The 15,127-nt window shown below is 43.4% G+C and overlaps 1 protein-coding gene across 5 annotated transcripts in view; it reads right to left on the reverse strand.

Annotated features, from left to right (window-relative positions):
* Positions 1-12,793: 12,793 nt before the first annotated feature.
* The window catches only part of ubtfl (upstream binding transcription factor, like), a 56,377-nt gene continuing 54,043 nt past the window's right edge, over positions 12,794-15,127 (reverse strand). For all 5 annotated transcript variants that reach the window (XM_072569623.1, XM_072569622.1, XM_072569624.1 and 2 more), the window contains one exon: positions 12,794-14,854. In XM_072569623.1, the coding sequence (XP_072425724.1) occupies positions 14,717-14,854 (138 nt within the window). In that variant the 3' untranslated portion in view covers positions 12,794-14,716. The remainder of the gene's footprint in view (positions 14,855-15,127) is intronic.

Genomic DNA, 15,127 nt, shown 5'->3' on the forward strand with positions numbered 1-15,127 from the left:
GGCCATTTTGGATTTGGTGCTCGGCAATGAGCCAGGACAAGTGTCAGATGTTGCGGTGAGAGAATACTTTGGTGGCAGTGACCATAACTGCCTCACATTTACCATTGCCATGGTGAGGGAAAGGAGCAGTTACCAAGAGAAGATATTTAATTAGGGAAAAGGAAATTATGACGCTATCAGACAGGACTTGGGAAATACAGCCTGGGAGCAATTGTTCTGCAGGAAGGGCACAACAGACATGTGGAGACTGTTTAAGGAGCAGTTGTTGCGAGTGAAACATAAATTTGTTCCTCCGAGACAGGTAAAAAGGGGTAAGATTAAGGAGTCTTGGATGACAAGAACAGAGGAGTTTTTCATCAAAAGGAAGAAGGCAGCTTACGTAAGGTGGAGGAAGCAAGGACCTAGCACAGCTTTAGAGGATTTCAAGCTTGCTAGAAAGGAGCTCAGAAATGGACTGAGGAGAGCCAGGAGGGGGCACGAAAAAGGCTTGGCAAGAAGGATTAGGGAGAACCCAAAGGCAATTTTACTCATATGTGAGGAATAAGAGAATGATCAGGGAGAAGGTAGAGCCGATCAGGGATAGCAGAGGGAACTTGTGCGTGGAGTCTGAGCAGATAAGGAAAGCCCTAAATAAGTTTTTTGCTTTGGTTTTCACTAAGGAAAGGGACCTTGTTGTGAATGAGAACTTTGAGGAGCTGGGAAACAGGCTTGACCAGATCGAGATTGAGGAAATTGATGTGCAAGAAATTTTGGCAAACATTAAGATTGATAAGTCCCCAGACCCAGACCAGATTTATCCCAGGCTGCTCCGGGAAGCGAGAAAGGAGGTTGCTAAGCCACTGACGAAGATCTTTGCTTCCTCACTCTCCACGGGAGTCGTACCAGAGGATTGGAGGGAGGCAAATGTTGTTCCTGTTTTCAAGAAGGATAATAGGGAAATCCCTGACAATTACAGACCAGTCAATCTTACATCTGTGGTCAGCAAGGTTTTGGAAAGAATTCTGAGGGATGGGATTTATGACCATTCAGAAAAGCATAGCATAATTAAAGGCAGTCAGCATGGCTCTGAGAGGGGCAGGTCATGCCTCACAAATCTCATTGAGTTCTTTGAGGAGGTGACATGACGTGTTGATGAAAGCCGAGCAATGGATGTGGTGTATGTGGACTTCAACAAGGCATTTGATAAGGTTCCCCACAGGAGGCTCATTCATAAAGTCAGGAAGTATGGGATAGAGGAGATTTGGTTATCTAGATTCAGAATCGGTTGGCTGACAGAAGGCAGAGAGTGGTTGGAGATGGAAAGTATTCTGCCTGGAGGTCAGAGTTGAGTGGGGTCCCGCAGGGCTCTGTTCTTGGGCCTCTGCTCTTTGTAGTTTTTATAAATGACTTGGATGAGGAGGTTGAGGGGTGGGTTAGTAAACCTGCAGATGACACAAAGTTTGGGAGTGCTCTTGATAGTATCGAAGGCTACTGCAGGCTGCAGCGCGACACAGACACATGCAGAGCTGGGCAAAAGTGAAGACTGCAGATGCTGGAAACCAGAGTTTAGATCAGAGTGGTGCTGGAAAAGCACAGCAGGTCAGGCAATGTCCAAGGAGCTGGAAAATCAACGTTTTGGGCAAAAGCCCTTCATCAGGAATGCAGAGTTGGGCTGAGAAATGGCAGATGGAGTTCAACCTGGATAAATGTGAAGAGATGCATTTTGGAAGGTCGAACTTGAACGCTGAATATAGGATTAAAGACAGGATTCTTGGCAGTGTGGAGGAACAGCAGGATCTTGGTGTTCAAGTGCATAGATCCCTCAGAGTTGCCACCCAAGTGCATAGGGTTGTTAAGAAAGCATATGGTGTTTTGGCTTTCATAAACTCGATCCCCCTGTTAAAGAGCCACGAGGTTTTGCTGCAAGTCCCTGGTGAGACCACACTTAGAATATTGTTTCCAGTTCTGATCGCCCTATTATAGGAAAGATATGGAGGCTTTGGAGAAGGTTCAAAGAAGGTTTACCAGGATGCTGCTTGGACTGGAGGGCTTGCCTTATGAGGAGAGGTTGACTGAGTTCGGACTTTTCTCTCTGGAGAGAAGGAGGAAGAGAGGTAACCTGATTGAGGTATACAAGATAATGAGAGGCTTGGATAGAGTCGATAGTCAGAGACTTTTCCCCAGGGCATGATTGACTGGCACGAGGGGTCATAGTTTTAAGTGTTAGGAGGAAGGTATAGAGGGAACGTCAGAGGTTGGTTCTTTACACAGAGAGTTGTGAATGCATGGAATGCGTTGCCAGCGGTGGTGGTGGAAATAGAGTCATTAGGGACATTTAAGCGACTGCTGGACATGCACATGGATAGCAGAGAATTGAGGGGTGTGTAGGTTAGGTTATTTTATTTTAGATTAGGATTAATCCTTGGCACAACATAGTGGGCCGAAGGGCCTTTTCTGTGCTATACTTTTCTGTGTTCTATGTCCTATGTAAGGCAATCTGGCACAAGAGGGAGGTCACAGTTTTAGGATAAGGAGTAGCAGATTTAAAAGATAAGGACAAACTTCAAAGGGTTGTGAATCAGTGAAATGTGATGCTGGAACTTTGAGTTAATTTGAGGAGGAGTTAGACAGTTTTTTATTTAAGTAACAGTTTGAAGAGTTATGGAGAGCGGGCATGAAAGTAGAGTTCAAGCTAAGATAAGATCAGCCATGACCTTATCAAATGGCCGAGTATACTCAAGGGGCTGAATGGCCTACTCCTGCTCCTAGTTTTGATGTTATCTGATCACTCTTCACAGCTGAATCACACCAACCCAGGGAATATCCTGATCCACCCTCTCTAGAACAATCAAATCCTTCCTATTGTGAGGCAACCAGAACTGCACACGATACTTCAGTTGTGACCTAACTATGTTTATGTGTAATGTTATTGTCATTTCCTTGATATTGCAGTTGATGCTTCACTAATCAAGGGGAGTATCCCTTTTTAATAGCAACAGGACAGGATAAGGTGGCTAAGGATCTCAGGACATACAAGATCCAAGACCCCTCTGAACTTCCTAGGATCCGACTATTCAATGTGTATTCTCTTACTTTGTTAGTTTCCCAAAATGCATCACCTCCTACTCGTCAGGTTTAAACATAGAAAATAGGTGCAGGAGTAGGCCATTCGGCCCTTGGAGCCTGCATCACCATTCAACACGATCGTGGCTGATCATGCAGTCTCAGTATCCCATTCCCATCCTCTCCCCATATCCCATGATCCCTTTAGCCATAAGGGCCACGTCCAGCTCCTTCTTGAATGTATCCAATGAACTGGACCCCGTGGCTTCCTGTGGGAGAGAATTCTACAGGTTCACAACTCTCCGAGTGAAGAAATTCCTCCTTATCTCAGTCCTGAATGGCCTACCCCTTATTCTTAGACTTAAATTCCATTTGCCAATCTGACCAGCCTGTCTATATCATCCTGTGGCCTAAGACTTTCCTCCTTGTTATTTATCACATCAGCAATTTTAGTGCCATCTGTGAAGTAACTGATAAAACCTTCACATTTGGGCCCATATCATGAATATGCACAATAAACAGTGAGAAACAGCAAGGGACCCAGAACCAAACCCTGCAATATGCCACTGGACACAGGAATCCAGTCAAAAACAACCTTTAACCAGCACTTTCAGCTTTCTGCCACTAGACCAATTTTGGATCCAATTTGCCCTGGATCCTAAGGGATCTTACCTTCTTGATTAGTGTTCCATGTAACACCTTGCTAAAGGTCTTATTGGAATCCATGTAGAACACACCAACTACACTACTCTCATCTACACACGATGTCAATTCCTCAAAGACTTTTTCACATTTGTCAGATATGATCTCTCCCTGTCAAAGCTATGCTCACTAGCTGCAATTAATCCTTGTCTCTCAAAGTGGCGATAAATTCTTGTTCCTCAAGTGAACCATTCAGCTGTTCAAGCCTGCTCTGCTATTCAATAGGAACAATGGTCATCTGTTTGGGATTTGAATTTCACATCGTCCTCCAAAACATTTTCATGTATGTACATCCTCCCTTAAGTAAGACGACTAAAATTAACCACAGTATTTGATGTGGTTTCTCTAAATGCCCCATGTAACTGAAGCATAACTTCCTTACTTTATTCATTTCCTGTCAAAGTAACAGAATTCCATTTGTCAAATTTTCTTTCACTATTTGCATACCAACATTTTGTGACCTTTACATTAGATTTCTCTGAAACTTGGAATTCCACAGCTGCTTTCCATTTAAGTAATAATCTGCTTTTTTAATTCTCCCTGTTAAAGTGAATGACTTCACATTTCCCCTTCTTAAAAGGTCCATCTGCCAGTCCTCTCTGCCCATTCAATCTATCTATACCCTTACTTTTCCTCATTCATGGGATGTGGGCATCACTGGCTGTGCCAGCATTTATTGCCATTCCTATTTGCCCTTGAGTGGTTTGCTAGGCCATTTCAGAGATCTGATAAGAATCAAAAGCATTGCTGTGGGTCTGGAATTACATGTAGGCCAGACCTGGTAAGAATAACAGATTTAATTACCTAAAGGCCATGAGTTAATTTAGTGGGTTCTTCTATTGACAACAGTTTCATGCTCATCATTAGATTCTAAATTCAGATTTTTATTGAATTCAAATTAAACCATCTGCCATGGCTGGATTCAACGAGGTAAAAACAATGACTGCAGATGCTGGAAACCAGATTCTGGATTAGTGGTGCTGGAAGAGCACAGCAGTTCAGGCAGCATCCAAGTAGCTTCGAAATCGACGTTTCGGGCAAAAGCCCTTCATCAGGAATAAAAGCTGTGCTCTTCCAGCACCACTAATCCAGAATGGCTGGATTCAAACCTGGGCTCCCAGAACACTAACTAGGTCTCTAGTAATCTAGTGAAAATACCATTAGGACATCACCTGAAGAGAGCTTTTAGAACAGTTGACACTGGTTACATGGTCACTATTAGACTAGCTTTTGAATTCCAGATTTTTATTGTTTGCTGTTGTGGGATTCAAAGCCATGTGCCCAGAATATTATTCTGGGATTCTGGATGACTAGTCCAGATTAGGTCGAGGACATTATCACACCACCAATGCCTTCTTCACAACATGCTTCCTACTGATCTGTCGTCTGAGAATTTAATTATCTTGTCTTTGATGTCATCTCCCAAGTCATTAATATAAATTGCAAAAAGCTGAGGTTCCAATACAGATCCATTGATACTACCTTCTGTATATCCCATTTTTGATCCATTAACATCCCCACTCCCTTTCTTACCATTTATATGAATATGGAGGAGTCTGCAATTCCTTTTTCTGTTTGATATTTGCCTCATTTCATACTCCCTCTTGTAGCAGGTTAGTAATGTCCAGAAGACCCAGTTAGAATTAAGTGCCAACTGACCAGAGGAGTGTGCAAACATCTCTGAACAGGTTGATTATAAAATATGTCCTGTTCTGAAGAAGAATCACCAATTTCAAAACATTAACTCCACTTTCCCCCCACAGATTTTGCTAGACTTGGTGTTTCTCCAGCAATTTCTGTTTTTGTTTCAGATTGTCAGCATCCACGGTTCTTTGTTTTATTTGAGAAAATATCTACTCTCTCTTTGCTTCCCTTATTTGCTTCTTCTCTTCCCTAAACCTTTTGGCAGTCTTGTCCTCCATTGTGTTTTACATGTGATATCAGTCATGAGCATTTGTTGTTTATATCAATTTCCATCCTTTTCGTCATCCATGGTGCTTTCGGTTTATTTGCCCTACCATTCTTCTTTGATGTAATGTACCTCAACTGTGCCCAAACCTTTGCAAGTAATCCACTGTTCAGCTTCTGTTTCTCCTGTCAACTTTGAAGAGCAACTTATCCGACCTAGTTCCATTCTTACCCCATTGAAGGTGGCTTCCTCCAATTAATTTTTTTTTATTATTCATTCACGAGGTGACTGCATCACTGACTCGGCCAACATTTATTGCCCATCCCTAACAGTCTAGATGGCAGTTAAGAGTCAACCACATTGCTGTGGATCTGGGGTCACATATCGGCAAACAAGGTAAGGATGATAGATTTTAAAGGTAATAGATTTGGGCAGTTGCTTTACCCGAAACACCACTTAGGTAGTGTCTCTCACCCATCCTCCTCCTCTAACCAAAAATAGGGTTCTGTGCACCAATTCGGTAAGGTTACCAGTTTTTTTCCAATAGTCTCTTTGGGAATTCAGAACAGTGGAAATGGATGTTGGAGCAGTTCCTTGCTCCTCCTGTAGGATGTGGAGGTAAGAGTCAACACTAGTGTCCTCACTGACTTCATCTGCGGGAAGTGTGCCTAGCTCCAGCTCCTTGAAAACCGCATTAGGAACTGGAACTGGAGCTGGAGCTGGAGCTGTATGAACTTCGGATCATTCGGAAGGCTGAGAGGATAATTGAGAGGAGTTACAGGGAGGTAGTACAGGAAGAAGGTAGATGGGTTACAATCAGGAGACGGAAAAGGAACAGGCAGACAGCGCAGAGATCCCCTGTGGCTGCTCCCCTCAACAATAAGTATATTGTTTTGTCTAAAAACAAAATTAGATTTAAAAAAATAGATTACATTAGATTAGATTACAGGGAGTTAGGTTGGAAGCTAAGAAGCAGGGCGAGCAGAGTAGTAATCTCAGGATTACGACCGGTGTCATATGCTAGTGAGGCGAGGAACGGGAAGCGAGTGCTGCTAAACACATGGCTACAGGGCTGGTGCAGGAGGGAAGGCTTCAGATAAGTACATAATTGGGGTACCTCCTGGGGAAGGCAGGTCATGTACATGAAGGACGGGTTGCACTTAAACTGGAGGGGCACCAATGTCCTGGGCAGATTTGCTAGAACACTTCAGGAGGGTTTAAACTAGTTTGGCAGGGGGATAGAATCTAGAGCTACAAATCAGAGGAGAGGGTAGTTGTTGAATGGGTGGAAGTAGAATACAGAGAATTTGTCGGGAGGGAGACACAGTTGATAGGGCAAAGGAATGGGTTAAAGTGTGTCTGTTTCAATGCGAGGAGTGTCAGCAGGACTAAGAGTGATGAACTCAAAGCATGGATCAGCACTTGGAACTGCGATGTTGTGGCCATAATGGAGACATGGATTTCACAGGGGCAGGAATGGTTGCTGGATGTTCCAGGATTTAGATCTTTTAAAAAGAACGGGGAGGGTAAAAAGAGGAGGGAGAGTAGCATTGTTAATTAGAGAGTGCATCACAGCTGCAGAAAAAGAGATTGTTGAGGAGGGTTTCTTTACTGAGTCAGTAATGGGTGGAAGTCAGTAACAGGAAAGGAGCAGTCACTTTATTGAGTGTTTTCTATAGACCCCTGAATAGCAGCAGAGAGATGGAAGAACAGATTGGACAGGACATCTTGGAGAGGTGCAAATGCAACATTGTTGTTATGGGTGACTTCAATTTCCCCAATATTGATTGTAACCTGTTTAGTGCAGATGGTTTGGATGAAGCCGATTTTGTTAGGTATGTCCAGGAAGTATTCCTGACTCAATATGTAGATAGGCCAACTAGAGGGGAGGCCTTATTGGATTTGGTGCTAGGTAACGAACCAGGTCAGGTGTCAGATCTCTTGGTGAGAAAGAAATTCCGGGACAGTGACCACAACTGCCTCACCTTCCCCACAGCCATGGAGAGGGAGAGGAACAGACAGTATGGGAAGGTATTTAACTGGGGGAGGGGAAATTATACTGCTATTAGACAGGAGCTGTGGAGTATAAATTGGGAACAATTGTTCTAAGGGAAAGGCACAACAGAAATGTGGAAGCTGTTTAAGGAGCACTTGTTGCGAGTGTTGAATAACTTTGTCCCACGGAGACAGGCAAGGAATGGTAAGGTAAAGGAGCCTTGGATAACAAGAGCAGAGGAGCTTCTCGTCAAGAGGAAGAGGGAAGTTTACTTAAGGTTGAGGAAGCAAGGATTGGGCACAACTTTAGAGAATTATAGAGTAGCTGGGAAAAAACTTAAAAATGGACTGAGGAGAGGTGGTGGTGGGTGGGTGGGTGGGTGGGGGGCACGAGAAAGCCTTGGTGGGAAGGATTAGGCAAAACCCAAAAGCATCTGCACATACGTGAGAAATAAGAGAATGATCAGAGAGAGGGTGGGACCAATCAGGGATAGTGGAGGAACTTGTGACTGGAATCTGAAGAGGTAGGGGAGGCCCTAAATTAGTTTTTAGCTATGGTATTTACTAGAGAGAGGGACCATGTTGCTAGTGAGAATACCGTGGACCAGGTTAATCGGCTTGAACAGATTGATATTAAGAAAGTGGATGTGCTGGAAATTCTGGGAAGCATCAAGATAGATAAGTCTCCAGGGTCAGACTGGATATATCCAAGTGAGGAATGAGATTCCTGCGCTTCTGACGATGATCTTTGCATCCTTGCTCTCCACAGCAGTGGTATTGGCTGATTGGAGGGAGGTGAATGTTATTCCTCTATTCAAGAAAGGGAATAGGGAAATCCCTGGGAATTACAGACCAGTCAGTCTTATGTCTGTGGTAACGAAAGTACAGGAAAGGATTCTGAGAGATAGGATTTATGACTATTTGGTAAAACATAGTTTGATTAAAGATAGTCGGCATGGCTTTGTGAGGGGCAGGTCATGCCTCAGAAGCTTTATTAAGTTCTTTGAGGATGTGACGAGACATATTGACGAAGGTTGAGCAGTGGATGTGCTGTGTATGGATTTCAGTAAGGCATTTGATAAGGTTCCCCATGGTCGGCTCATTCAGAAAGTAAGGAGGTATGGGATACAGGGAGATTTGCCTATCTGGATACAGAATTGACTGGCTGAAAGAAGATAGCGAGTGGTAGTGGATGGAAAGTATTCAGCCTGTCCCACAGGGATCTGTCCTTGGACCACTGCTCTTTGTTGGTTTTTATAAATGACTTGGATGAAGAAGTGGAAGGGTGAGTTAGTAAACTTGCCAATGACACAAAGGTTGGTGGTGTTGTAGATCTATAGATCCCTCAAAATTGCCATCCAAGTAGATAGGGTTGTTAAAGTGTATGGTGTTTTGGCTTTCAATTACAGGATAATTGAGTTTAAGAGCTGTGAGGATTTGCTGCAGCTCTATAAACCCTGGTAAGACCACATTTGGAGTATTGTGTCCAATTCTTGTCGCCGCATTATAGGAAGAATGTAGATGCTTTAGAGAGGGTGCAGAGGGGTTTAACAGGATGTTGCTTGGATTGGAGGGCTTGATTTATGAAGAAAGTTGAGGGAGCTTGGGCTTTTCACACTGGAGAGGAGAAAGAGAGGTGACTTGAGAGAGGTGTACAAGGTAATGAGAGGCATAGATAGAGTAGATAACCAGAGACTTTTCCCCAGTGCAGAAATGGCTGTCCTTATGCAGCTGACCAAATATTGGGTGATAAAAATACCTAAATATAAAAAAACCCTCCAGAGACCACCAAAAGGGAAAATGAGATCTATCCAATAAGTGGGACATACCAGTGAGACCACCCATCGGCATGGCCTCCGATTTCGAGAAATTAATTTTGTAACCTGAGGATGCACTAAATAAATTAATAACTTGGATCACTGACATCAAAGGATTACTAAGAAAAAGGAGAACATCATCTCTATAAAGGGTAACTTTATGTTTACCTGCGCCAAATTTTGGGGCTGTTATATTAGAATCAGCCCATATCACTTCCACTTGTGGCTCAATTATTAATGTGAATAGTAACAGTGAGTGAGGACATCCCTGACTACCCAACATTGGCATACGGGTGACCGTCTCATTGCTCCTAGTCTTGATTTCCATATACACTGCAGCGTGATCAGAAATTATTATATTACCTATTTTGCAGGATAATATGGAATTCAAAAAGGTCAAGGGGGCAAAAAACGTATCAGTTCTAGTGTGACATTTATGTGGTTTAGAATAAAAAGAGAAATCTCTGCCTCGCAGGTGGAGGCACCTCCACACATCTACTAATCCGAGCTCTTTATTCAAATCCACCAATTGCCTGAATTTGGGGGATATACCTGCAGTACTCTTGGGTATCCTGTCTATCTCCGGGTCCATAATGCAATTAAAATGTCCTCCTATAATTGTGTAGCGAACCCCGAAAGCCATCAGTTTGGAAAATGCTTCCATTATAAATTTGAAAGGGTGTGCCGGGGGACAATAAAGATTCAAAATCCCATATTCCTCTCCATTTATAATGGCTTTAATCAGTATGTACCATCCAGATTAATCTTTTATCTGATTTAAGATTTTGAAAGGGAGATTCTTCCGAATGAGAATGACTACTCCCCTACTTTTTGAACTGAAAGATGAAAAGAAAGCCTGATCAAATCCACCCATTTGTAATTGTAATTGTTGTAATTTCAAGTGCTCTTCATCCAGTAAATATGTCTCCCCTAAGAGAGCTATATCTTTTTTGAGGTTTGATAGTATTTTCTTCCTTTTGATTGGCGAATTACTCCCCTTGACATTCCAGGTTTACCATTTAATCGAATGACGAACCATAATCGTCCAGACAAGTCTGAGACCCACCGGGAGGAAGAACCCCATCCAAAGGCCCCCAAGCATAGACCATGGAAAATTCACAAACATAGAGATTCTTTAATACACTCACACCAATATTGTAAAAAAATTAAAAAAAAACATATTTTAAAGGAGATTTTGCTCTTTGCTTCCAGGGAGCATCACTTCCTATCTGAAACCCATCGTATCCTCTGCCAACCAGTGCCCCACCCTCGACCCAGACATCCCATAATAAAATAGAAAAATTCAAGTGTACTATAAAGCTAAAGTTAACAGTGAGTACCCTACCCCCCCCCCCCCCCCCACCCACACCAACACCTAGATACATTTGTAAAGAAAATACCACATATAAACATATAAAACTATAAAGTTACAGTCTCAGCAGGTAATAACTAAGTATAATAACACAAAAAAAGGGAAAAACCCCACCCTAAAAGTAAGAAATAGGGTCGGACAAAGCAAATGCCGCCCCCACCCCCCCCACCTGAATCAACTAATTAGCCTATATAAAAAAGGAAATCAAATAGTGGAGAACAAATAAGACCCCCTCCCTACAGCCCAGAGATGATATTAAATAATAAAGGAAATAAGGGGAAAAAATGGTAAACTGGGGGTGGGGGCAGAACAGCATCATTAACCACATGGATTAATTCTTACACTCTATTTAAGAGAGTCCAAAAATTCCTTGGCCTTCTCCAGCGATCCGAAGTTATTGACGGATCCTTTGTGGTTAAAACGCAGCATCGCTGGGTAGTGCAAGGAGTACTGGATGTTTAAGTCCCTTTGACGCTTCTTCATTTCATCAAATGCCCTCTTCTTGCGGACCAAAGCTGGGGAAAAATCCTGGAACAGCATAATCCTAGATCCCTTATATGTCATGGCCTGGAGATCTTTCCCGAGGTTTCTGGAGGCTTCCAGGAGCATTTGGTTCTCTCTGTAACACTGAAGCTGGAACAGGACCAGGCGGGGGCACTGGTCTGATCCAGGCCTGCGTATAGCAACCTGGTGGACCCACTCTACCCGCACCTGACCTGATCCAGCCTCCAGCTTCAACATCTGAGGGAGCCACTGCACCAAAAACACTGCAAGCTGGCCTTTCTCTTCCTGTTTGGGAAGGCCCAGCAAACGAATATTTTTTCGATGACCCTAATTCTCCAGGTTGCGCCCTTTAGCTCTGCCCCTTCCAACTCGATGTTAGATTTTTTCAATATCTCGGTCGTGCTTTTGCAGCGCGACCAAGAGCGATTCCCACCTGCTTCTGGACTCCTCTATGAAGACATTGATCTTCTCTTCGAGCTTGGAAGTCACTGCAACAAGGTTCGTCACCGTCGGTAAGTCCCCCCGGGCGGCTGCGGACGCCTCTGCTGCAGCTGGGGAGGGGTTCCTGCTTGCTGCAAGCATTCTTGCCCTTAGTCATTCCCAAAGCACCAAACTACTCGATTCAAAATGACTAACTGTATTGAATAAAAGTTATTTTGAATGGTTTGGCAGGTGTGGTGGGGGCGGGCAGCCCACTTTGCCCGAGTCTTGGGAAGAGCACTACAGACTCCGACTTGCTGGGTCGCTGCCATCTTGGATCTCTCTCTTAGGGACATTTAAGCAACTGCTGGATAAGCACATGGATGGCAGTAAATTGAGGGGTGTGTAGGTTAGGTTGATCTTAGGTTAAGATAAATGCTTGGCACAACATCGTGGGCCAAAGGGCCTGTGTACTGTGCTGTACTGTTCTAGATCCAATTCCTTCCATAAAGGACTTTAGTGAACCAGATAGGTTTTTCCGACAATCAAAAACTATTTCATGGTCATCATTAAACTCTTAATTCTAGATTTTTTCTATTGAATTCAAATTCCACCCTCTGCCATTCGAACCCAGGTCCCCAGAATATGACCATGATCTCTGGATTAATCATCCAGCCATAGGCCATCGGATCCCCCAGATCGTTGTCTCTTCTGTTCTACAGTTACCCTAAATATTGATGCAATGTACAGGTTCCACAAGCAATCATTCTCATTCTGATCCAGCTGCTATGGGCATCATCTCTCACTGGGACCTCCTTCTAACTTCCAGTCCTGGTTTCTACAATTACTGGGCCCAGGGACCCTTGGAATTGCTTTATCTCCTCATGAATTATGAGAATCAGCTTTGCTCAAGGTGCTACGTCAAGTCACCATAATTCTCAGTTTGATTAATGATGCTTTGCCATCCCTTTATTAACCATAAAAACTAGAAGTAGAAACATCTATCGAAAATAGAAGCAGGCACAAGGTGAATATTTAGAGTTGACGTTTATTATGAAGTTCATTACTGCTTTCAGTAAGAACAGAATCTCTGCAGGACTCAAGTTGCCTTCATAAAAGCAATGGAATTTCCTAAACACTGAACTCCACCATGAGTTTAAAAATGTTTTACAAAGGACGGAATAGGACATATTTGTCTCTTTCACAGCACATTCAAGGTGAGCTCTTCTTGAACACTACAAATATTTTCCATAGATTCTCCCAGTACCTTTTCCCACAGCCTTAGGATTCAGGTACATTTATAAAAATGCCAAAAAAAATTTTCTAAACTATCAAATACAATACTCTATCACAGAAATCCCAAGCTGTCAACCCATGATATGCTGCAGTGTCCCAGGTTGGGATCTAGATAAAGAACAGTTTAGTTCTTTACATTAAAAAAAGTGTTGTTTTTCTTTGTTCTTTCCAGAGATGTGGGCATCCTTGGCAAGACCAGCATTAATTGCCCATCCCTAAATGCCCTTCAACTGAGTGTCTAGCTTGGCCATTTCAGAGGGCAGCTAAGACTCAACCACACTACTGTGGGTCTGGAGTCACATGTAGGCCAGATTGGGTAAGGATGGCAAATTTCCTTCCCTAAAGGATACTGATTGGCTTTTTACATCAATTGGTGGTAGTTTCATGGTCATAAGTGAAACTACCTTTCAATTCCACATTTATTAATTGAATTTAAATCCCACCAGCTGCTCTGCCCATGTTCCCAGAGCATTAGCGTGGTCTTCTGGATGTTTCATCCAGTGACATTATCACACTAGCACTCTCCCATAAACAACTGAACACAATTCAGTAATTAAATATTCAATAATGCACATCGCTAACTAGCCCCCTCAGAATAACCAAATTGAGGTTAGGTTTAATGCTGATGTTCTCTCGTACTGACAGACCCATCTATCCCCTGAAACAGGATATTAGTGACGGGCCTGATAAGCAATGTTTACTCAGGAGCTTCTGGACCCCCACTTTCACCCATTTACTACTAACTAATTCAATGGAAGTATTCACTCCCTCCACCGCCGATGCTCAGGAGCAGCAGTGTGTACTATCTACCAATGCATTACAGAAACTCACCAAAGATTCATAGACAACACCTTCCAAACCCACAACCACTTCCATCCAGAGGGCAAAGGCACACCACTGCCTGCAAGTTCCCTTCCAATCCACTCATCAGCCTGACTTGGAAGTATATTGTTGTTCCTTCACTGTCACTGGGTCAAATTCCTGAAATTCCCTCCAGAAGGGCTTCATAGGTTTACCACAGCATGTGGACTGCAGCGGTTCAAAAAGCCTTAAACATGGAGGGCTCATGTCTGAGTCAACAGGCAACGACCATTTGAGAAACAGAAGGTGGAACCAGGGAAAGCAGTTAAATCTGACTGAGACTTTGCTGTTCTCATGGGCTTTCTGCCAGTTTTCAGCCACAGTCTCTGAGAAGCTGTGACTGGTTTCAAGATGGTCCAGTAACCAAGGAATGGCACAAACAGCAGAGACAGAAATCCAGAAAATTCAGTGACTGATGAAAGATTAAAACAAACCAATTAAGATTATATCACTTTGACGGTTCACTTTCTACTTCTAAGTATAAAATGCTGCATTGCTGATCACATCAACAAACAAGTTTATTTACAGCAGATCAAGAGAGTTGGTGCTGGAGCAGACAATCTGATCTGGAGAGACTGCATGGATATGGCGGTGGATCATGCAGAGTACTCTCTGACTGTGAGAGGACACTGCTGCAGTCGATGTGGCAGTGAGTACAGGACAGCAGCCTGCCCAAACACTGTCAGTCATTCAGCTCCCACCATAATGTTAAAGTAACTGTACTCCAGAGTAAGGAGTTCTCTTAATCCTTCCAGTGACACTCCACAATCACTGGCCTTGGGAGATAGGGGAGGGGGTTCAGTCAGAATCAGAGTCAGAATCAGAATCATCATCTTGTGAGGAGGAGGAGGAGGATGAGGAGGAGCTGGCATTTGCTTGGTTTCCATCATCGTCGTCGTCGTCATCATCTTCGTCGTCGTCATCATCGTCGTCATTCTAAAATTAAAGACAAAATCAAAACTTAAAACAATTACTACTTCTCCCCCAAACCTTTCCACTTGAGCTGTCTCATCCCCTTCCTCAAAGCTGCTCATGCTCTCACACCCTCCTGTTCCCACCTTCTGACTCTCTGTTTTTCTCCCATCTTCACTCTGTCACACACCTCTCTCCACCCTGATCTTTTATCCCACCATGTGGTTCCAGGTTGACCTCTTCCTCCTCTCCCAGGACTTGCAGTGAACTCTGACCCTCACGTCTAGCTCCTGTAGG

Source organism: Chiloscyllium punctatum, chromosome 5 (assembly GCF_047496795.1).
Source record: "Chiloscyllium punctatum isolate Juve2018m chromosome 5, sChiPun1.3, whole genome shotgun sequence".
Classification (NCBI taxonomy): Eukaryota; Metazoa; Chordata; class Chondrichthyes; order Orectolobiformes; family Hemiscylliidae; genus Chiloscyllium; species Chiloscyllium punctatum.